Source organism: Xylocopa sonorina, chromosome 10, assembly GCF_050948175.1.
Source record: "Xylocopa sonorina isolate GNS202 chromosome 10, iyXylSono1_principal, whole genome shotgun sequence".
NCBI classification, from domain to species: Eukaryota; Metazoa; Arthropoda; class Insecta; order Hymenoptera; family Apidae; genus Xylocopa; species Xylocopa sonorina.
Window position 1 is genome coordinate 6038910 of NC_135202.1, and position 22086 is coordinate 6060995.

Genomic DNA, 22086 nt, shown 5'->3' on the forward strand with positions numbered 1-22086 from the left:
GTGATGTGTCGTGTAGATCGTTACGAAAACTAATAATCGTATGACATCATTTTCTTAACAGTGTGTGACTCTTCTGTTTTGTTTTTCTGCTTTCAGCTTTCTGTAAGTTGCGATTATTGTTAAATTCTCACTCCCGTCGCTTGAAAACTCACACTATCGCATTGAAGATCTTCAGCTGAAGATTGTCGCTCCCCTGCGAGCGGGACGATTGTTGCTAACCTTTAACGAATAACCGTTCGACTTGAATAAATCATTCCTGGTGTTTAAACGATTCGACGGGATTTAAGTAGTTCAACGTGTTCCATCGCGAAGAAAATGTTCGAGATCGCGTAGTTTAAAGTTTTCTTACCACCCAAACCAGAGTACTTACGAGTTAGAATCGCTGGTTAATTAGTTTTCTAGTCATTAATCGATTGCTTCGAGACGAACGCGAGAAGACTAGTGCAATAAACTGTAGCAGACGAATCGTAGTTGACTTCGTATCGTAGTCGTCATCGTTCTTGTTACCTTGCAATTACAATTCTTGTCACTGTGCCAAATTTCGACAATTACTAGTAACCCTTAGTCTTCCAAGTCTTTCCAATCGTTTACGAAAACATCATTTGTAAATACGATGACTCGTAGTTAAGAAATATATCTGTTGAATTTGACGTTTTTAAGAGATTTACGAAGAAAAAATAAATTCTTTTACTGTTCCAAAAATTCTTATTTCCTAGCGCTCGACGAAGTACCAAAATTCGTACCAAATACTGTCCCTTCCTAATCACTCGAGTCTTACTTAACCCTCTTACTAGATTCACCATAAAATCAATATTCCACCAAAAAAAAAAAAAGAAAAAAACAAATACAAATCCATTCGATATTTAAAATATCACTCTCGCACGCGTTAAGTCTTACCTCGTCCGCCATTATGGTATCCACAAACTTCGTCACAAATCGAGTACCACGAGATAAAGCAAACGCTCGAAAAAAAAATTGGAAAGTGAAACAAAAAGGAAGGAAACAAGAGATCCGTGCAAAATGCACACGTGTCCGCGTACACGCGTACACATCGAAGAGCAAATCGAAGTACGCCAGATGTACTCGAGACGAATCCGTATCGCGTGGCTCTTAAGAAACCTCGAGAGAGAGAAAGACAGAGACGTATGTGCAGGCAAATCGAGCAAAGAGGACGCGTGCGGAAAAGTGAAACGGAAACAGAGAGGAAGAGAGAGGAGAGAGAAAGGGTGAGAGTCGGTGGATGAAGGGGAATCTATAGAGTTTGCCAGGTATACGCATTTACGCCCGCCCCGCTGTCATTAATTAATCTCGCGTGATAAATGTTAAGTCGTCTGCCAACTTCCGAAGATGTTAACGCGACTGAGCGAGCCGGGCCAGCTGCGTGCAGCGATTGAATCAGCAACGGGCGAACGCTGAGACACCGGTGGCAGATGTTGCTGCATAAATTTCTGTTAATCCTTCGTGGCAACGGCCGGAGTCGTTTGTACCCCCGTCGAAAGATCGATGCCTCGCGCGGAACGCGACAATGGAACCGTTCGATGGGCCAAAATCGATTTCTCATTTTGTAAGCCAGTTTTTCGTGGACAAATAAAGTATATCGACGCTTTCGCTGCTTAATTCGCACCAGTGCGTCATGTGGCGTCAACGTTGAAGAGAATCACGCGTCATCTCGTAGTATGGTGCGAAGTTTCAGGACTCAACACCCTTTCCTCGATAGTTATGGTCTTTTTGTTATTGCGAAACTATTTAATTGTAAAGGGCTTAAACGGAAAAGTATCGAAGATGATATTTAACTGTTACCAGTGCACTATGTGGCGTCAACGTTGAAGAGAATAACGCGTCAGCTCGTACTATGATGCGAAGTCTCAGAACTTAGCACCCTTTCTTCGATAGTTACAGTCTTTTTGCTATCGCGAAACTATTTAAACGTGAAAAATTTAGACAGAAAGGTATCGAAAACGCTGTTCAATTGGTACCAGTGCAATACGTGGCGTCAACCCTGAAGAGAATAACGCGCCAGCTCGTAGCAACTTTCCTCGATAGTTATGGTCCTTTTGTTGTCGCGAAATTAATTAATCGTAAAAGGCTAACACGGAAAAGTATCGAAAAACCCGGCAACGAAAGTGTTAATTCGACTTATTAACTTATCCAACTCGTTCACAAGCGAGCAACCTGTTTCCAACTATCTCGCAATTCGTTACGCACCCCGTGTTACCCTTGGTGTTGTACACGAAAGATTTTCGTCAGGTCGGAGGGCAGAAGCGGTCACCGGAAGGAAATAGAATTTCACGGCCCCTCGTGTTCCGCGTACAGTGTCCATCCTCCATTGAGGAGGGCGGGTGGATCTATACCTGGTCGGTTAAAAGAGTTTCAAAACTCATTATCGCAAATCGGGTCGAATCCAGGATACGAGCGGGCAGAGCGCGCGAAAGGGGAGGCAGCGAGGGAAAACCATAAAACTGGAGGAGACAGGAACACGGTTCGTGGAAAACAACCAAGAAGAGGAGCGAGAAGAAGGAGGACGGAAAAAAACGGGAGAGACAGAACCTAGCTCTTCCCTGTGACCCCGTAAATACCAGCAAGGACTTTCGCCTTTTTTCCCCGTGCACCCTGGTTAGAGGGGGACGGTGACGGAGGGGTAGCCGGTTCTCCCGCTGGGCTTTTTTCCGGGTTACGTACGCCCTCGATGGACTTTTCCAGGCAGCCAGCCGAGCCGAAGGCGCCACGGAAATAAATTGAATCATGCGGAAAGTAGAATTACGAACACATCCAGGCGGCGTCCCGCCACGGGTCGGGTCCACGGGTGCGCCCGTGTGGTAGTTTCGAAAGGTTCCCAGGGATGAGAGAGAGAGAGAAAGATCCATCCGTGGACGCGGTGGGTTCGAGCAGGCGGAAAGAGAAAGGGGGAGGGGACGGAGGTCTTCCAACTTGGACATCCCCGGGTATTATCTATCTCGGAAGTTCGTCCCCCCTCAGGCTGCGGCCTGGGCTCCGTTCACGATGACGAAGACGACGAGGACGGTCACGCTAATCGCAGCTAGCTGGAGATTGGCTTTTAGCACGGAGTTCGAGCAACTTGTATCGCCAGGAAATCGCGCGCGCGAGAGACACCCCACTCCTCCACCCTTGGCTCTTGGAAACCTACTGCGAATTCACCGGGGCGACTCCAAGCAACCCCTGCCTCCACCCTCTGGGATGGTATTTGCGTCCATGGGAAGCTTTACGTGGCTGCCAGCGAGCAGACGCGGCCTTGCGGTGATTTAAATTGCTGCAGGACACCGGACGGGGTTCCGTACGCTGGTTTTTAACCCAGCGCGTCGTTAGATGGCTGAGGTTTCACCCTCGACATTTGAGACGGGTCGACGTCCATACTGGCTGATGATGGTGTACTCGACGACTGCAACGATTTCAGGACAGTTCCTCGCTGGTGTGATAAAAAAGTTGCGATCCCAGAACCGATGGCGTTTCATCGTCGATGATGTCCTCTTGGGTTGGTACAAGTTCTCCTGTCGATCTGATTTTCGTGGAGGTTCATCTTCGATCGAGTGTCTTCGCAAGTGAAACTGCTTAGTCTGTTCTTCGACCATCGGCTACTGGGATGAGAAAATTCTCCGTGGATTACATCCGAGCGTTATTTAATTTCTCGAGGGGTTTGCTAACCTCCTTCGAACACTTCAAACAATTTTGCCCTGGGTTAAAGGGTTAATATCCGACGTGATCTCGAAATTTGACCGTTTCGAGGGAACGAATCGAGCGTCACAGCCCTGCGACCAGACAGTTTGCACAACAGCCACACGCCACGGGCGCGATGTAACTAAATTAATTACGAACGTCCCTCCGAAATTGCCCGTAGCATGCGATTCATTCCTTACGGTGGGTTTATCGCGGGACTTCAATCAAAATGAGGACCGTATACCGCGGTCGTGTTCCACGGTTAATCATTCGCCGGGGTCGTGACGAATTTTCGGTGGAAATACGCGCTGGAAAACCGAGCGGGCGCGCGCGATGGCCGCCTCCCGTTATTAGCGGTCAATCGATGGAATTGCCTGGCAAGGTCAGCCGTCGGTTCGTGTCCTCGAGTTGTTCTCGCCTCGCCCGTAACCCTCCATTTCGATTCGCGTTCACGTGCTCTCGCGTTCGTTCCTTCCTTTTTCTTCTCTCGTCGCTGATTGCACAGCAATTTATACCTCGCACGCGAACGGTAAACAGTGTCGCGCGATTTGCGAATGGCGTCCACAGCGGTCTGAACGAGAGGGCGTTTATAGCTCAGAAGAAATTAGACTTCTGATTCGATGCTGCAAAAATTGCAACCCTTGTCGATAAGCGAAATATCGTGGATACTCTGTGATGTGTTTGGTGCTCATCTTCATCGTAGATAGTGGAAGACTCGACGAATAATTGTTTCACCAGCGACTCGTTGAGAATTGCGAAGTTTGAGGAACTTTTGATCAACGAATGTCTGCGAATTCGAAAATTTCCAGGGCAAATTGAACGAGGCGGCGAATGAATGAAGAATATGGTAAACGGCGATATTTTGCATCGAGAAACGTAATTTAAGAGGCATCAATGAGACCGCTGGGACGGCATTTTACATACCCCTGGCCCGTGTGACTCGGAACGGCAATTTGAATATGGTTCAACTGCATTTCCTAGAGTTAGCATGTTTCCCCCCTGGAGGCTGCTGGTAAGATGTCTGCAAGTCGGTTCTCATTTACATATTCCTCGGACCAAGGAACTCTCCGCCTCGTCGACGACAGAATTATTTGCGAAATTGTAAACGTTTTCGATTAACGATTCAGCCCCTGTTACAGAAGCGCGCGGACGGCGCAGCCTGTTCTCCAAATAATGCCAATTTACACGCAAATTTCTCGACGATGCCCGCGAATTACTTCGAATCGAATAAAAAACTCCTGATAAGATTCTGATTGTCGTAGCAAGTTTGCGGCGACGGAGATAAATATTTATCAGACGCGTATTTCCTTTTCTAAAAATGGAGGAAACACTGGTAAAAATGTCACAACGTTAAAATAGACTCACTACACGCAACAGAAGTCTTCTAAAAATTTGTAAAATTCCAAACAGCGTCAACGACGTCTACATCCACTCGCGCACACGATCATATATTCAAAGAAACCGAACTACCCTCCACTCCTAGCCTTCTAAAAATGTTCAAAAATATCTAGATACGTACCTGTACGCGAATACACGAGAATAGAGACGCGTGTCTCTCGATAAAATAAAAACTTAACAAGATACACCGTACACACACAACGGGACTCGACTCCACGAGCGCACACATACGAAAATGCACGCATTCCCCAAGGTGTACAGTCACCCCTCTCCTCCCAGAAAAAAAAGGCGAGCGACCACACCAATCTCCCCTTTCGCAAAAAAGAGTCGAAACTCCTCTCGAGCGAAGTGAGACCAGCGGAATACCGAAAACCGTGAGCAAAGCCACCGAAATAGGAAGAGGAATTCGCGAAGGACGGCGGGGCTGGGCGGCGAGGAGGGCCTCGACGGGAAAACAGGAAGAGCATATGGCCGCGTGTGCCGAAGGAAGAACGCCGTTCAAGATCTTTGGAGCGTCGCCAATCTCCAGAATAAGTTAGCGTCGCGCGCGTCACCAATATGGCGGCTGGCGACGGGGGTAGCCGCGCTTGTGTGCGCGATACGCGGCGTTGCACACGTGCTATCGCCGTGGAACCGTGTGATTTAGACCGACGACGGGTATATACCTGCATTTTATAGGCAAATTTCCTGGCATCGACGTCTGACAGCGGCCGCCCTATCGTCGCCCGATGGGAACACCGGTTGGGTACGCCGCGCGGAACTTTGGTCACGCGAGACCACGTATTCGGCCGACAAAAGACAGTCGTTTCTACCCACGACGAAAAAAAAAAAGGCAAAAGGAAACGCAGACTGTTCGATCGTGTCGTCGTTGTCGTCGTCTGCGAGATTCACGCGATTTTTAATATTCATCGTGCTCTGGACTGGCTCTAGTGTATGGCTATGGCGCGAGGGTTCAAAGGTTTGGGATTCGACAGTGATATCGCGGGATTTCAGGGTGCGATTGTCGACTCGGATGAAGCTTTAAATATTACGATTAATTTTGGTATGAATATTTTTAGAATAATACGATTCATTACGCTTACGCTTGGTTTTAGTTTAACTGTCTAAAGGGGTTGAATTTAGTGATCAAGCAATCCAATAATTAATTGGTAATTCAATTGTTCTGTTCTTATTCGAAATTTGACTAAAAACAATGGAAAGTTAAAGAAAGATAATGTATATAAAGAAAGAAAAGAATGGTGAAATTGTACCGCGAGGGTTCAAAGGTTTTGGAATCGAGAGCGATATCGCGAGATTTCAGGGTGCAATTGTTGACTTGGATGAAGCTTTAAATATTACGATTAATTTTGGTACGAATATTTTTATAATAATATGATTTATTACAGTTATTCTTGGTCTTACTTTAACTGTCTAAAGGGGTTGAATTTAGTAATCAAGCAGTCCAATAGCTAACTGATAGTTCAATTTTTCTGTTCTTATTCGTAATTTGACTAAAAACAATGAAAAGTTGAAGAAGGATAATGTATATAAGGAAAGAAGAGAATGGTGAAATTGAAAAGAGAATTGGATTGCGAAGATCTTCTAGATTCGCTACGATCGAGGGTTGTAAAATATCGTTGGTCGATCATTTCATTTGCCAAGCGCGAAGTAGACGAGGTTACACTTACTCTTGGTCTTTAACTATCTAAAGGGGTTGAATTTAGTAATCAAGCAGTCTAATAGCTAACTGATAGTTCAATTTTTCTGTTCTTATTCGTAATTTGACTAAAAACAATGAAACGTTGAAGAAGGATAATGTATATAAAGAAAGAAAAGAATGGTGAAATTGAAAAGAGAATTGGATTGCGAAGATCTTCTAGATTCGCTACGATCGAGGGTTGTAAAATATCGTTGGTCGATCATTTTATTTGCCAAGCGCGAAGTAGACGAGGGCGGAGATTTTAAGGAAAGGGTGGAAACTTGTTCAGATAAGAAGCAAGTCGAACTGGTCGAAAGTAGGATTGGGCAGCGAGCTTTCGTCGAAGCTGCAATGAACCCCGGCGAACCGTGGCCGAACAAAACGAGTGTAAGGTGATTAAGGGCCGACTCTAAGATGATTACAGTTTTCCCAGGAAATACCCCAACTTCTACCCGCGTCTTCGAATACGGTCTGAGATCCTCAGTGAATATCCACGGCAGAAACATCGCCATTGTCTTGTTCCGCGATTCCACCACGAAACGTGAGAACACGAAGAAACCCTCAAATCCTACGACTGCAATTCGTTCCTTTCAAATGCCCCTTTGTCCTACGAATTTATCCCTTTATTTAAATATACAAAACGGGTCTGAAAATATTTGCTTGCGCTTACATTCTCTCTGCGATCTTTCTCTATGTAAAACGAGTGAAATTATCATGATTTTTCAAATAATTAATCTAGTATAATTTGGGGTAGTATTTAACGTTGATAGCCGCAAATTTTACATACGAAATTTTTGCACGCCAGAGCAGCTTGAGAAAATTGACGAGAAAACAATGGAGAGAAATGAATACATCAAATATTATGTTCCAAGGTAAATATTTTCTTTCGAACGGATGGCATCGGATGGTTAAAAGCTGTTAATAAACCGGGGCTTTGCTCGCGTCGAAGACGATCGGCTTGTTTTTGCGAAACGCGCGCGGAGAAATAATTTTAAATCCCTTTGAAGTCAGCTGGAAATGTTTTGCAGCTCGCGTAACACGTGACAAACATGTTTGTTCTAGTTTTTTACGGTCTAACGGAGAAACGTGTTTTGAATCGAAGTATCACGTAATTCTCCGCGGCTGGTCGCGAGAGGGGCGCGGAGGGGGTGGTTGGCGAACGGGGTGGACGTCGAGCGGCGGCCGTGTTAAAGTTCTGCGACTTCCGCTTCGATTTTTCTCCCGGTCGCTGGACGAAGGATCCGCTTTTGAGATTGATTGAACGTGAATTTGCGAAACGTCTGTTCCGCCCCGCTCAGTAATGAATTGGTATTCTAATTACAATTAGCGAAAGATAAATGAAAGACGATGAGGGGGGATGGAGAAGAATACGAAAGCGCCTCCTTGGGGAACAAATTCCTCGCATTTAACACGGTTATTTAATACTCCAGACATATTAATGGACGATACTTTTAATCCTTTAATAACCCGACGCGATTCTCTTCGATAATTAATCGCTGTCATTTAAATTTTTCCATTTTTTACGCAACATAAAAATAGAACAATTGTTCGAACATTGATATATAAATCAAATATTCCGTGAAATGTTCTCGTTTTAAGAAAACAGTCGAACGATCTGATTAAAGTATCCGATTAGATGTTCGAAATTCCTCGTAAGCTGACGTGGAAAATACAAGAAGTAGACGTCGAGAGGACATCTCAAAGAAGAGAGCATCCGCCCCCTCGGAATCGTTATAATTCCCATCTATTAACTGTCCTTCTACATCAAATTTCGCGAGGAAACTTGCCACTGGTTCGACGATATTTTACACCGCGTTAATCGCGTTAATTTTTAATTAAATGAGCCGGGCAAAGTCAGGAAGGAGCGGCTCTCCCCGTCCCGGACGGGCTCCTCCAGATTCCGCCGCCCATTTGTCCCGCCCAGCACCCTTCAACCTCCTCCGCCACCTCGCCCTTTCTCGCCTGGTTCCGCTCCACCCCAAATCCGCAATTCGAAGCTGATACGAAACGCAATTTGCCGTCGTTGCCCTGGAACTGGATGGTACCCAGCTCTCTCTCTCTCTCTCTCTCTCTCTCTCTCTCTCTCCACGAGCAGGAAATATATACGACGTTGAATCAGGGAGAGGACCCCGCGCGTGGAAAACTCGTTGACGCCGTCGGTGACCTGGAAACCCGGCTGGCGTCTACGGGAATTTTTCCGAAAACCGATCGACTCCAGGGCGGATGCTGGTCTCGTCGTTTCGAGGCGTTCGCGAGTTCTTAAAGGTGTTCGAGAGAGGAAATCGTGGACACTGATCGTGTCGAGAAACGACCCTCGTCGTAATTTCGACACGAAATATAGAAGATATTGGATTCTGTTAAAAAGGGAATATTAATTAAAAAATCAGAGGAAGCGTATTCAAAATCTAAATCTGAGTAATGTTTAGTTGGACCAAAAAATGAATAGAAGATACGGGTTTTTTGTAGATTGAAAATTACGTTCGAAGAGAACTGATAGGGTTTCGGGTATAATGGAAACAAACAGCGTAATGCCGTGAATAGATTCATTAAAAGGGACGAGTATCGTATAAACGTATACCAAATAGCGTCGTTAATGATTTTGGAATCATAACGATTGTCGTTTCCCGTCGCCCTGTCATTGTTATCGCGTCATTATTGGTAAAATTCCGCTCGCGATTGGATTCGTATTCGTTTCACGTGTTCCTCGCGACGGGGGTGTTAAATATTCAGTTTCGAATATTGAAAGCTGAACGAAATTCCGCCGATTTCGAAAAATTGATGCAACATTCATGAACGGAATAAAAATAAATATTCAGCCCGACTCGATATTCGAGAAATTATAAAACCGACGGCGCGAACGTACAATTCCTTCGAGTTGTAAGCAAAATTTTATTTCACGTAAAAACGTAAATGGAAACTTAACAAGAATACTGAAACTTTTCAATTTCAATATCTTCTATAACCTTTCAATAAAATTTGAACCTTCTGAATGAACCGCAAAACGAACGAAATAACATTCAACCGTGATCCAGACTTCCTTGTTGACGAAAACTAAAATTCCACCATGGAAAGGTGCATCGACACTGCAACAATTAAAGGTCGAACGTAGCCAGTTGACAAGAGTAAATCGCTAGCCAACCAGCTCGAATCTCTGAGAAAACGTTGAAGAAAACTAAAATTCCACCATGAAAAGATGGATCGACACTGCAACAATTAAAGGTCGAACGTAGCCAGTTGACAAGGGTCAATCGCCAGCCAACCAGCTGGAATCTCTGAGAAAACGTTGAAGAAAACTAAAATTCCACCATGGAAAGATGGATCGACACAGCAACAATTAAAGGTTGAGCGTAGTCAGTTGACAAGGGTAAATCGCTAGCCAACCAGCTCGAATCTCTGAGAAAACGTTGAAGAAAACTAAAATTCCACCATGGAAAGATGGATCGACACTGCAACAATTAAAGGTCGAACGTAGCCAGTTGACAAGGGTGAAACGCCGGAAGCCTGTTAGCGGCGCTTAGTTATCGAGTAATGCACTCTCGCGGGGGTTGGCAAGCGGGACAGGAAGCGGAGGAACAGCGCGGAGGACGGTCGAGGCGAAGAGAAACGAAAGAGATTCGCCGGTTGCTCGCGGAGGAATTTGCATGCAAACGAGTTTGGGATTTCATTCGGATCGCGGCTGCCCGTGTATTCGCGCCGTTATAAACATTTCATTGCGGCCCTCGATAGGACCCGCCGTTTCGAATGGGAAGAGATTGCGTCCCGATTCGCGCTTCGAGAGTCCCGATCGAGGGCGTCGCGTCGCGCCTTGCAAAATGCAGCAAGTCGCTCGCGCTGCCCCCGCCTCGAATTAACCCCTGCTCACTTCCTGCTCCGCGATTCCCTCTGTTCTTTATTCTGTTTAACTTTAAGCGTCCTGCATGAAACTTCCAAGAATCCAAGCAAGTAAATGGGATTTTCTAATTATTGTTTTGTGTCACGCTCGTTTGTCTCGTTTCAAAATTCAGCCAACGTCGACTAATAAAAAAATTCGTGGTCTTCTTAACCGGATGTACGCGCGAAATCTACTGTTTAAATCGAGGGATACGTAGGCTTCCGTTCTGAGTTCGTAACTCCGACAACAAACCCATCCGAGAGCGAATAAAAGAGGCGGAGTCGTAAATAGTTGGAAAAATCGGTCTTGTAAATCAGGGACGGCGGAACCGTCGTGGACGTTTGATTTTGATCTCATAAAGGAAGCTCATTGTGATGCATAAGTTCGGCGGGAAGACTTTTACGATGCAAAAGCAGAATCTGTCGGGGTCCCCATTATTTTATAGGCCCATCGTAAAGTCGTATAGTTGGTATGCATAAGATCCGGTATCGTCTCGTTCGGTTTCGTCCCTAAAGTGCGCCCCTAATTTCACGATCGGTTTCTATAAAATTCGTATAAAGGACACGCGGCGACCATAGCAAGCGTGCATCGGTGAAAATCGATCATTTTTATTCATATTTGCGACAGCGTTGATCTTGTCTAGCGAAGGAACTCGTCCAATCGAAACGAAACAGAATAAAATTATATAAAATTAAAGAAACCTCCAATTATGTCCCGAATGGTCCAAAGTAATATAAAAAGAAACCCAAAGAGGGCAAAAATTTCTGTTAAAATATTAGAAACTGTCTATAATTGAGCAAAACATTCTCAGAAACGAGGCAATAAACGAATAATTAATCTGTAACCTATTCTCATACCGATATCAAATTTTTTAACACTGATTTCATACAAATGTAAATTCGTCTTAACGATACCATTTAATTATAACTTCAAACATACATATATCCACGGATATCGGTGTTATTAGAAGATTTAGAACCCTTTTCTGGTCGAAGGAACCCCAAGTTCCCCCAAATTGGTCCAGCCAATCGCATTACCGATTCGCGAAGGTTCCGTCCGCCTTTCCGCGCTATTTACCATCCAGCAACGACGAGAAAAAGAACCAAGATCGACCATCTCTCTCTCCCTCTCTCTTTCTCTCTCTTCCTCCTGGGATCGAGAGGGAATCGCCGTGTATTTCGCTGTCCGACAATTAAAGTTGGCGAAGCGGCCGATTAATTACGGCGAAACGGAGGCGACCCACGCCACGGATCACGGTTAATTTCGCTTTAACGACGCCTTTCAATGCCCGCGTCTGCTCGTTCCTGTTGCCCGTTCCGTTAAGTCCAACGAAACTTCTTCTTCTTCTTCTTCTTCTTCTTCTCTCGTCGTGCCTTGTCATCTCTCTCTCTCTTTCTCTTTCTCTCCCCCCGTTGTCTCGAACGAGAATTCTTTTTCTCCTCGTCCTCTTTTCTTGTCCGCCGCTCATTGTCCGCGGGAACGAGAGAGGAAACAATTCCAGCTCTTTCTTGATTTTTCTTTATCCAACTATTTTCATCGTATTTTTCTTCCTCCTTTTCTTTCCGCTTTTTCTTCTTTTTCTCTTCTCTCTGCCTCCTCCCCCTCGTTGCTTGCGGTTACTCGACGTCGATGAAAAAAAAAATGTGGCTGGTTTAATTGAAAGACGCAGCGCTCGTTTGAAGTAATCGCAAATTATTCGTTAATCACAGAAGTCTCGCGTACGCGTCTCGAGCGTTCCCGCTTTTTAATAAATCCTCCTGTTCTATATATTTCCGCCGGCTGAAAAGGCGGAACCGAGTCGAATGAAATTTCTGTCGAAGAACCCGCGGTGGTGAACCTTTTCACGGCGGGGAAAAAAATGAACGCGATCTCTCCGCGTGTTCTCGAAATGCAAAGAGAGACGGAGGGAAAAAGGTACCGTTTCTTGTTCGTCTTCGACTTTCACCGGAAGCATTTTTCTCGTTTCACGTAGTTGCACAGAAACGTTGTCCGCGAACTATAAATAAACGATCGCGGTGCGCGCAACAGCGCGGCGATTTCCCGGCTAAAAGCCGAAACGCGAACGCGGGGCCCGAGGAGCGGCGTTCTTATTCAAGAAAAATCGCCGCGTTGCGCAACGATGCTCACGCAACACAACGGTGATTGTATAATGAAAAGAAACATTTTCGCGTTCCATTTCCACCCGGCGACGGTCGCGCGCGCGACTCGCGCAATATTGCGACACGAAGCGGAGAGAACGGGCACAGAAGCAGGCGGCGCGCCTCCGCCGTCTTGTAAAGCGATCGATGGCGAGGAATCGCAATGACTCGCGAGCCGGATTATCGCGAGGGTTAATCTGAGCGTAAACTTTGGGCTAGGCATCGGCGGAGTGCCATTTCGATGCCTTCTGGCCAGGCGGGGAAAAGTTCGTTGAATAAATGTCAGACGTAAACGTATCCCCGTGGCGCTGGCGATCTCCCAAGCTATAAATTAGTCAAAACGGGAAGAGTTAATACGTGTTTGGACTGCCGGGTACGCGTGTTATCTCTTCTATAAACCGTGGGAAGTGCTTTTTCCGATCGTTCGCGTTTACTCGAACGCGATCGCCGCGGGGGAAAGTCGAGTGCCATTGGCGGGGGCCGTTCTGGAAACTTTCGCGAGGCCTCTCCACGTTTCTTTCTCTACAGCACGATTCCCTCGACTATATCGCGTTTACCACTTGTCGCTTCTAATTCCATTCAATTGCTATCTTCACGAATTTTCAAACATTTTCTATTACCGTAAACTAAAATCCTTTGGACCACGTAATTTGAAAAGAACACAGCAAGAATTGAATCAAACATCCCAAGGCTTCAGCTCTGTGCATCGATCGAACACATCGACGAATATCCTCGCTGATGCAAACAAACCTTAAACCACAACGCGACGCTCGACGAGAGGCGACAGAGAGCAGCGAGAATGGCCTCTGTACGGGGCCAATTTTTCACGCGCGCCTCGTCCATCAGCGAAACTGGCGCACGCGAGCCTTTCGTCCATCGCGAGGCAACCTCGTGTCCATAGGTTAAGACCGTGGGTCCGTTCGTCACGGGAATGGAGAACGGACGTTGGTTCTCCACGGTTCTCCGAGAGGCGGATCCAGAGCCACGCGAGGCAGGGTCATTGACGCGCGGTAGCGGAAGAAAAATGTTCCCCCGGTTACGCTGACGCCAGGGCATTGGCATAACGGTGCATTCTCCTTGGCAGGACGGGCTGCGACGCCTCGTGCGGCGTTCGCCATGCTTGAAAGCGTTTTCAACGACACGCGGTGATTATTTTCGATCCCTGACACAGTTTCCTCCCTTGGGACACGGCGGTGGTGGCGTACGAGAGGGGCGGTTCGTGTTCGAGCACTCTCGCTTTTTCCCATTACCTGACAGCACCCCCGCCTGGCTCTTCCGCTGGCCACCACCACCCCTTCTCGCGGTTCTGAACAGATGCCACGCGATGGGTGCGTTGCGTCACCGTCGTCAGGAGTAGCCGCGGTTGTTTACAATTATTTTAGTCGTTGGTGTGTTTCACGCGGCCGCCTCTCTAGCGAGCTAGCGCCACGCTAAAGATAGACGCGGGGATCGTCATCGGGAATTAGATCGACGGGGGTTGCAAGATCGCTCGCGGCTCGCGTGGTTCGCTGCCAAAACGATCCCGAGCGAGTGCCGTTTTTGGTCGCGGTGCCACGTGTGCGGGAAATGGGAAAGTGCTGGGTGTACAGGGAGAGCCAAAAGTGAGGGTGCACTGCTTTGAGTCGTGGAGGTTTAGATGTGTTAGACGTGGTTGAAATTAGTTTAAGAGATACGAAGTGTGTTGCAAGTGTGTACGTACTTTAATCTCGTTTCAGTGAAATGCGACGCAAGTGTCGCGCGAATTTTACAGTTGCACGATCTGCACCTACTTTTCACTCTGACTAGTTACTATGCATTCTCGTGTCAGTAAGATTTTCATCGCGTTAATTATAAATTAATTATTCGTTCCGTAAAAATCGCGCTGAAATTGCTTGGGACTCTACTCCAGAGTATTTGGATCGATTCGCGTGAAATTAAGTGTGCAACCCTTTGACTTTAACCTTCTCGAGAGCCAAGGCGGATACAAAGGGTTTTAATTATTTATCAAAATTAATTTACGCGTCAATGGGAAATATTTTAATTAAAAATCTGTGTTAGCTAACAAGAAAGTGGAGATACTCGTGACGTTCCTTTATTTCGAGTAACGTCATCCAGCATCCCTTAATTTGTTCGCCGGCTGGCTTCTTACCCCTCTCGCCAACTTATCGTATAGCAAATCAACGTCGCGGCAGGGGCGCAAAAAGGATCGTAGTTTCCGCGAGCGAGGAGCGCCTTTTAGCCGCGATGCGGATTGCGGCCTGTCGGTGGCAAAAAGCTCAACGAGGAAAGCCGCAGCCGTAATGGCATTATCGTGGTCGTGTAAATCAGCAATTTATAAGTGGGAGCGGGGCCGCGATTGAAAAACGGAGCCACGGCTCCGCACGGTCACGTGAACCATCTTAACTCGCAGTAAATCGCCGATATCCACGAAGAAACTTTGTATTCTTTGTACAGACGCGATAAAGAGGACGCGCTGGAATTCTCAGCGGAATTAAGCAATGGTAATTGCTGGATTGCGGATGTTCGTGTACTTATACAGCATTCAATTTTTGAAGAAATATAGAATACACACATTATGGAACGATATGGAAGATATCCAAAGTGGAGTGTGAATTATGATATTTAAAAAATAATTGAAGGGAATCTATCAGTAATCTATTTTTTCGTTCGAGTTTTGCAAGTCTGAAGAGAAGATGAATTTTAGAGAAAGAAGGATCAGATTGAGTTTGTGGAATTTTCTAAAAAATTATTATACACACGCGCATTGAAATATCGATATTCCCGGATTCCTGAATTATGCAGCGCATGAGAAGTATAGATGTTTCGTACAATTCTCCCCTTACTTGTGTTTATTCCATCTCGCGGAATAATTTGCGTACTGAAAGCCTCCGACTTGAAAAGATGACGCAATGTGAGCTGCTTCAAATTCAGACTGAAGATGACAGCCGCGTCAATAACAACGCGAAACAAATTTGGTTCAACGAGCACTCCAGCGTTCCAGAAACCCCTATATTCACAGCTTGCCACAACGAATCGTCAGGAACAAAATTCAACTCAATGCGCTTCTACAAAAACTTCAGTACATGAAAGCAAATGTCATACCAATAAAATAAATTTCTCGAGGAACTCGTTCAATTAAATTCTCAAGATATATTACTACGAAAAAAAAGTATCGATGAATCATTAACGATCTTCGTACTCTTTTTCCTCTTTCTGAAGACTCTCATTGCCCAAAATTGCGTCAAAATGAACATTGAAAAATATGACGATAGCCAGCGATCGTTTAAATCACTTCACTCCGTTCAGAAACGCAACAGCAGCCAAGTTCCCCGTTTACAACCCCACTAAAACTCCTCCACCCCTGCATACACCATGCCCCTCGATTCAACGACAAATTTTCCCAGTTGCCTTTAGCTAAACCAAGACAAACTACTTTGCGAAGAGATGATTGGTAGCCACGGGAATACAGAGAGAAAGAACGAAGAGCCAGCGAAAAGCAGAACGCGGTGTCTCTCCGCGTGTAAGAAAAGGGGGTGCGTCAGGACAGGGTGGCGGGTTGTTTCGTCGACGAGGCGCGCTTCTTATTGGTAGCAATCCGGCATTGTGCCTCGCGGCTATACGTTACGCTAAAGAGACGAAACGGCCAGGCGAAATATACTCTTATTCCGCTCGCAGCCGCGGCTGGAGCGAGGCCGTAAAGCCTGCACGGTGATAAAATCTTTCTGATAATTTATACGAGCCGCGGCCGGGACGACGGCCGGATGCGACAATGGATGTGTACGCGAGGCAGTGCATAGGCGCAGCAGCCGCTGAGAACGTTTTTCTACCCGTCTTCCCGTGTCCTCCACCTTCGTCAACCCTTCGTTCACCGACTGTTCCTCTCTATCCCTCGTATTTTTCCGCCGCGCTCTCCTTTTTTGCCAACCCTTCCTCGTCCTCCTCCTCTTCGTCCCGCGTGTGCACGCACCGCGTGTTGTTTCCATTGCACCCACCGCTTGTCCGATGTATACCTCCCCTCTCTAATTTTTCCGCTGCACACCGTCCCTGTCTGCCCTGTCGCCCTTCCACCCCCTTCAATTCTTTTCCTCTCCCTCCAGCTGGTGCCTCGCGTTTTTCTGTTTCACCCTTTCAATTTCTATCCGCGCTCTCGCGTTTATCTTTCTCCCTCGCGCGCTTTTTCCGCTTGATAGCGGTTTCGCGCTGTCTCTGTTCTTTGATGGATCTTCTGGTACCGGGCGATGCACTAAATTTGTGTACCCTTGCGTAATTTCGAGACGAAGAAACGATCGAGTGTAGGATAATGGTAACTCGATGAGGAAATGGATTTTGTATTTTTTTTTTTTTGTTTTAAATTTTAGATTGGACTGTATAGACGGGTACTGAAACGAAAACGAAACAGCCAAGTAAACGTCACTCCGAGTGAGCGACGTAAATGAACCATCCTGTACACGCTCGTACATTTACACGCTGGCCTTTTTCTTGGTCCCCAGTACGCCAGTACTCCGCCATTCTCGTCCCTTTCAATCGCCTTTTATTTTCTCCTCCCCCTCTCTCTCTCTGTCCTCTCCTCTTCCATTCGCGTAACACACCACCACCACCACGATCGCGCACAGATGAACACAGACGCGACGTGAGCGCGCGTACAACGACGATGCGTGGGTGCTGACGGTGGTTATATTTTATGGACGCTCGGGAGAGCGCTCGACGACGTTCAACGGTGACGTACGCTGCCTTAAGGGCCGTTTTCATCGTGACACTGATCGCCAAGTTCAATATCGACTATTTCCAAGCGTGCCAGCCCGCGCGCGTGCACCCTCGACCGCGTCGAGAGCACGCCGTGGGCGCAATTGCACGGCAGTCTTGCATCCAAGCTCGAGGACGCTTCGAGTTCCTCGCACGGTCAGACGTATCGTCTACGCGCGTATCTATTAATACGCAATTAGTCGCGAACTTAACCCTTTCTTCGCGAGGCGAGGCGTAGGACGAACGTTGATTATGCCACGAGCGATTCGCGAGAAGCATGGAGGCCCTATAAACCATCTCGATGCCCATGAGACGTTGCAAAGAGTCCCTCGCTGAGGTTTACGCGCCTCGAGAGACGCGCAGTAAACCGTTCCACCGCGACGGTGAATGAGCGATGGTAATTAGACTCCGTGGGCGCTGGAATTTTGTTTCTCAGACGGGGGATACGGCTTTAACGCCGCGGCGATCGTTTCACGAAGGGCCGTGGGAGGTTTCGAGAGCGGAAGTTTGATGAGGCGGGGGATCACTTCGGGTTTTTTTGCGAAAGTAAAACTTCCCGCCGCGAACGCGGCTTCGAGTGGAACGTGAGTGCACACTCGATGAATTTTACAATGGCGGCAAGAACTGTTTCGCTACTTTATCGTATCCTACCTTTACATTCATACAGTTCTCCAACCGAGCCCAGTAACGATACTCTCGATATACTTACAACCTATTAGAAATCACCCTTAACATACTTGACTCAAAAAAAAAAAAATATTTGCAACGTATAATATCCTTTGTTAAAACATTTCTCTCCGCAACATCACTTAAAAAAAATATACTCGTATCACACCAGTCGAACGAGAATCGAAGAAAATTATCGAACGTCCCCTTCATTGGCGCGTTCGCCAAACCGCCACCGTATTTTTCTCTAATTACGTCGACGTGGTGGTGAACGGTCGACGGCGCGGGTCGCTCCAGAGGATTACACGGGAATCAACGAGAAATTCGCAGAGCTCGCGCGTCCGAGAGAGAGGGTGGGTCCAGAGCGTGTGCATACCCGATGAGAGCGGGCTCTCATGAATTGGTAAAATAGGAAAATTGGCTGACATTCCGAGTACAGGGAGCGAGAGGATTATTGGACGGCCACGGAAAAAGGGGGTTGCGAATGGCCAGCGAATGGGTACACCGTGCGGCACGTGTACCCCTGGCGAGCCAACGGAAGAGCGACGCGTCCCGTGCGATGGACGCGTGCACCTAAGCGTCGCGTCGCGCTGCTGGTGGCAGGTTTTTCCATCGATTTCCGGCGGAATTCGTGGACGGTACGCGCGCGCGAATCGCCGGGATTGCTCTGCCACGTACGGTTATATTTACGAGCCGCAGCTGTCCGATCGGATCTACAATTTACGAACGCCCGTCCCGCGCACCTGCGTTTTTTAAATTATCTAACGAGCCACCGTCCAGCCCCGTATTACCGCGTATGACACCCGAGTTATTCGATCGCGCGTCCCGACGCGGCTCTGCCACTGTTCGACGGTCCGTTCGGGTGCCTCGCCGTTTCATTGCCTCGTTCGTTAAAACCACGACTGCCGAGGATACCGTGACGGAGTCGCGGGGGATTTATTTTCTACGCGAGAATGGAGGGGACACCCTGTGGATCCTGATTTGTTTTGGGTCAATCGAGGCGCGGGAAAGTTGCGTGAGAGGGGTTGGAATATGGGGTGTCGATCGTATGGTACTGCTACAACGTATGGCAATGCTTAGTTCTTAACGAGAAATAAGGATATTGTTGTATAAAATTGTAATACATTGATAAAAAGGCTATTGTGATTAATTTAGCTAGTGATGTCGTATAATGGAATCTCTATGGTTGCATATAGACCTTGTTTATTGCGCAACTATTCCATTTCCTGTAGTTATGGTGTTTCTATACGTCGAGAGAATTTTTCGCATAATTTTTTTTAAAAGAGAAATTCTTCGTACGGAATAACGTTTAATTGAACGCAACAGGGAAGATTAAAATTCCTCTTTGCAATGTGTTAAGATACAAAAATTTCATCTGCGAGAGCAAGTTTAACTGCATTTCGAGCCCTGGTTCTGAGAAAGTCAAATTTGAAGATCTACAGCTATCGAAGATAACTTTTAACGAATAAGAGGATTCTCGTGGCACGAGTTTAGTCATGTGTTCTTTTTGTTTTCTGATTACAGATGAAGTAGACGTGATCGGCTATACGAGCAATCAGTCGGACACCGATGATCACAGCAGCGTGCAAAGCAGCAGCGACAGTGGCGTCGCAATGTCCACCTCCAGGCTCACCCTTGCCGAAATGATGGACAATCTTTAGGTAACTAATTGCGTCGAGCTTCTCACGTATAATTTAGTTCATTTTTGCGATAAAACAGAGAATTCTGAACAATAATGTACAAAATCGTTAAACCAAGACCCACGTTAATCTTTCGTCTGTCTAAAAAAAAGGTAATAATTAATTATACTGCTCTTCGTGAAAACTGAAGCACCCTTAAATTAAATCTGTGCCTGTCAGTTACTTTAGTAGTTGTAAATCAATAAACTATTGCTAATAATAATAGCTATAAATACATGTAATGATATGCACTTTAAAAAAAGAAGGTGACTTAAAAAAAAATAAAAGTAGGCTATTTTAGTTTGTATTACACGATTCTGAGTATTCAGTTTCTTAAAAAAGAGGAATCATTCATCGACCGTTTCAGTCACTTTTCTATCCGCGCCTCAGCTATTTCTAAAACGTTCCAAACATCTGAGGAAGAGGCGGAACGTACAGGTTTCCCAAGGTATTAGCTCCCGTATTCAAGACCAGGTTGTCGAGGACTTAAATGCCCTTTTGACTCGTGTTTTTAGCACCAATTATATTCAGAATGCGGCTGGTAATAACGTGCCAGTAGCCAAACCGTTCTTCTCCTCATTTTTTTTTTTCTTTTCTGCCCGGTACCCCGCACCCTTCACGAACCCCCTCGACGTCCCGCGCGCGCGCAACGAACTGTTAAAGTCACGTTCTAAATTTAATAGCGTTAAAAGCTCGAGTTGAAAGAGCATCCTTAACAGCGCCTTTTGAATAGGCGGCCATTTTGCAAACGCGTTTACAACGCGGACCTCGTAAACGCGAACGGTTCGGTGTACAAAAACTATTTTTAAAACCGTACACCCGTCGCCCAGCCTCCTCTGTTGCGTCGCGCTGCTCCATGTGGACACGTTCGTGTAATAACCGGGACGTTCGCACGAGCGATGAGCATTTTACGCTCGCGAGATCATCGCGTTCCCCCTACGAGAATTACTCTATTCAATGGTTCCAGCGTCTCGCTTAAGCGAACGGTTGCTTGATTATTCCGGCCTCCTTGATTCGAGCCACCTGCAAAGAGGTGCTCGATTAATTGCCAGCTGATCGACCCCGTCGTTCGTGCACGTCGCACACGCTGAGCGCGATTGTGCCCGTGTTGCGGGGGCGGCGGGTAGATTTTTGGAATTCAGCGAGACGGGACGAAAAAGTGACGCAGGGTTAATTGGTACGCTTGGATTAATAATCGATCGATGATGCGAGGCTGTTTGGTTTTAATTTTTCATCGATGCTCGAGGCGGATTCGTAACTCGATTGCATCGTTCGATGGAACGAAGGGTACGCGATCATTGGAAAATGTTTTTCTTGCATCTGAGGGGCTACAGATTTTTTTCTTTTTAATTACGTTATGAACTAATATTTATCATATCTGTATCACACACATGCACAAGAGAGCCATCTTTTCACAGACGTACGTTAAATATTATTCGTAAAATAAAAAAAAAAAAATGTGGAAATAACGCGAGTTTTGGTATTTGTGTTGAAAGGAAAAAGATGGGGATAATCAAAGCAGACGAAAGATTAACAGTGTCAAAGGGGAAAAATTAGTTTACATAGTTTCGCGCAGGCATTTTTTTCAGAATGCATTCGTAATTATCGTGCGACAAAGCAGCGAAAGGCGGAGTGGGATGAGGGAGTGGAAAAAGAATGCGTAATATTCGAGGTAACACACGTTGAGACCAGCGTGTGAAAATAAAACGATACATCACGGGGTAATAAAAAGTATCAGCCCGTTCTTTGAACCGTTCCCAACGGAACGGATATTTCTTTTCCGCGACACAATGCTGCGAGAAAAGTTTTCAAAATGGGAGCCAGGTTTATTACCGGCAAAAACTCACGGCTTGAGTAAGATTGCAAATTTTATTTCCCTCGCGAACTTGTCCCCCAAGTCCTTAAATTTCAAGAAATAGAATAGCGTTCCCGCTAAGTTGTAACGGAATGAGTAATTGGACAGATTTAATCGTCTTGCACCTCTTGTCCTCAGAAAAAGAAAGGAAATATCACTCAGAAAAATTTTGCTACGATTTGCACAGAATAGAAATTACTATAATCGCCAACCGATTATACCATCAACGTTGATAAAATCGATAAAGGTACAGACAAGGTGCGACACATATACCAGCCAATGTATCTTTCTCCAGCGTATCTCAATTAATTCGCAGGATGCGAGTTAACTTTTAATACATCTGGAACTGCAGTAATAAAAATTCGAACTCTGTTACGTTTTAATAACTTTAAAATTGTAATGCTAAT

General features: G+C 46.2%; 1 protein-coding gene and 1 long non-coding RNA gene across 4 annotated transcripts in view; one reads left to right on the forward strand and one right to left on the reverse strand.

Moving 5' to 3' along the window:
• The window catches only part of Mxd (MAX dimerization protein), a 166094-nt gene that overhangs the window by 141507 nt on the left and 2501 nt on the right, over positions 1-22086 (forward strand). For 2 of the 3 annotated variants that reach the window (XM_076903631.1, XM_076903630.1), the window contains one exon: positions 19670-19806. In XM_076903631.1, the coding sequence (XP_076759746.1) occupies positions 19670-19806 (137 nt within the window). Of the gene's footprint in view, positions 1-96; positions 236-19669; positions 19807-22086 lie in introns of those variants that run through there. The other variant, XM_076903632.1, reaches the window with a different exon arrangement.
• Positions 1-22086, reverse strand: part of LOC143428612 (uncharacterized) — a 42603-nt gene that overhangs the window by 20130 nt on the left and 387 nt on the right. The window lies entirely within an intron of this gene.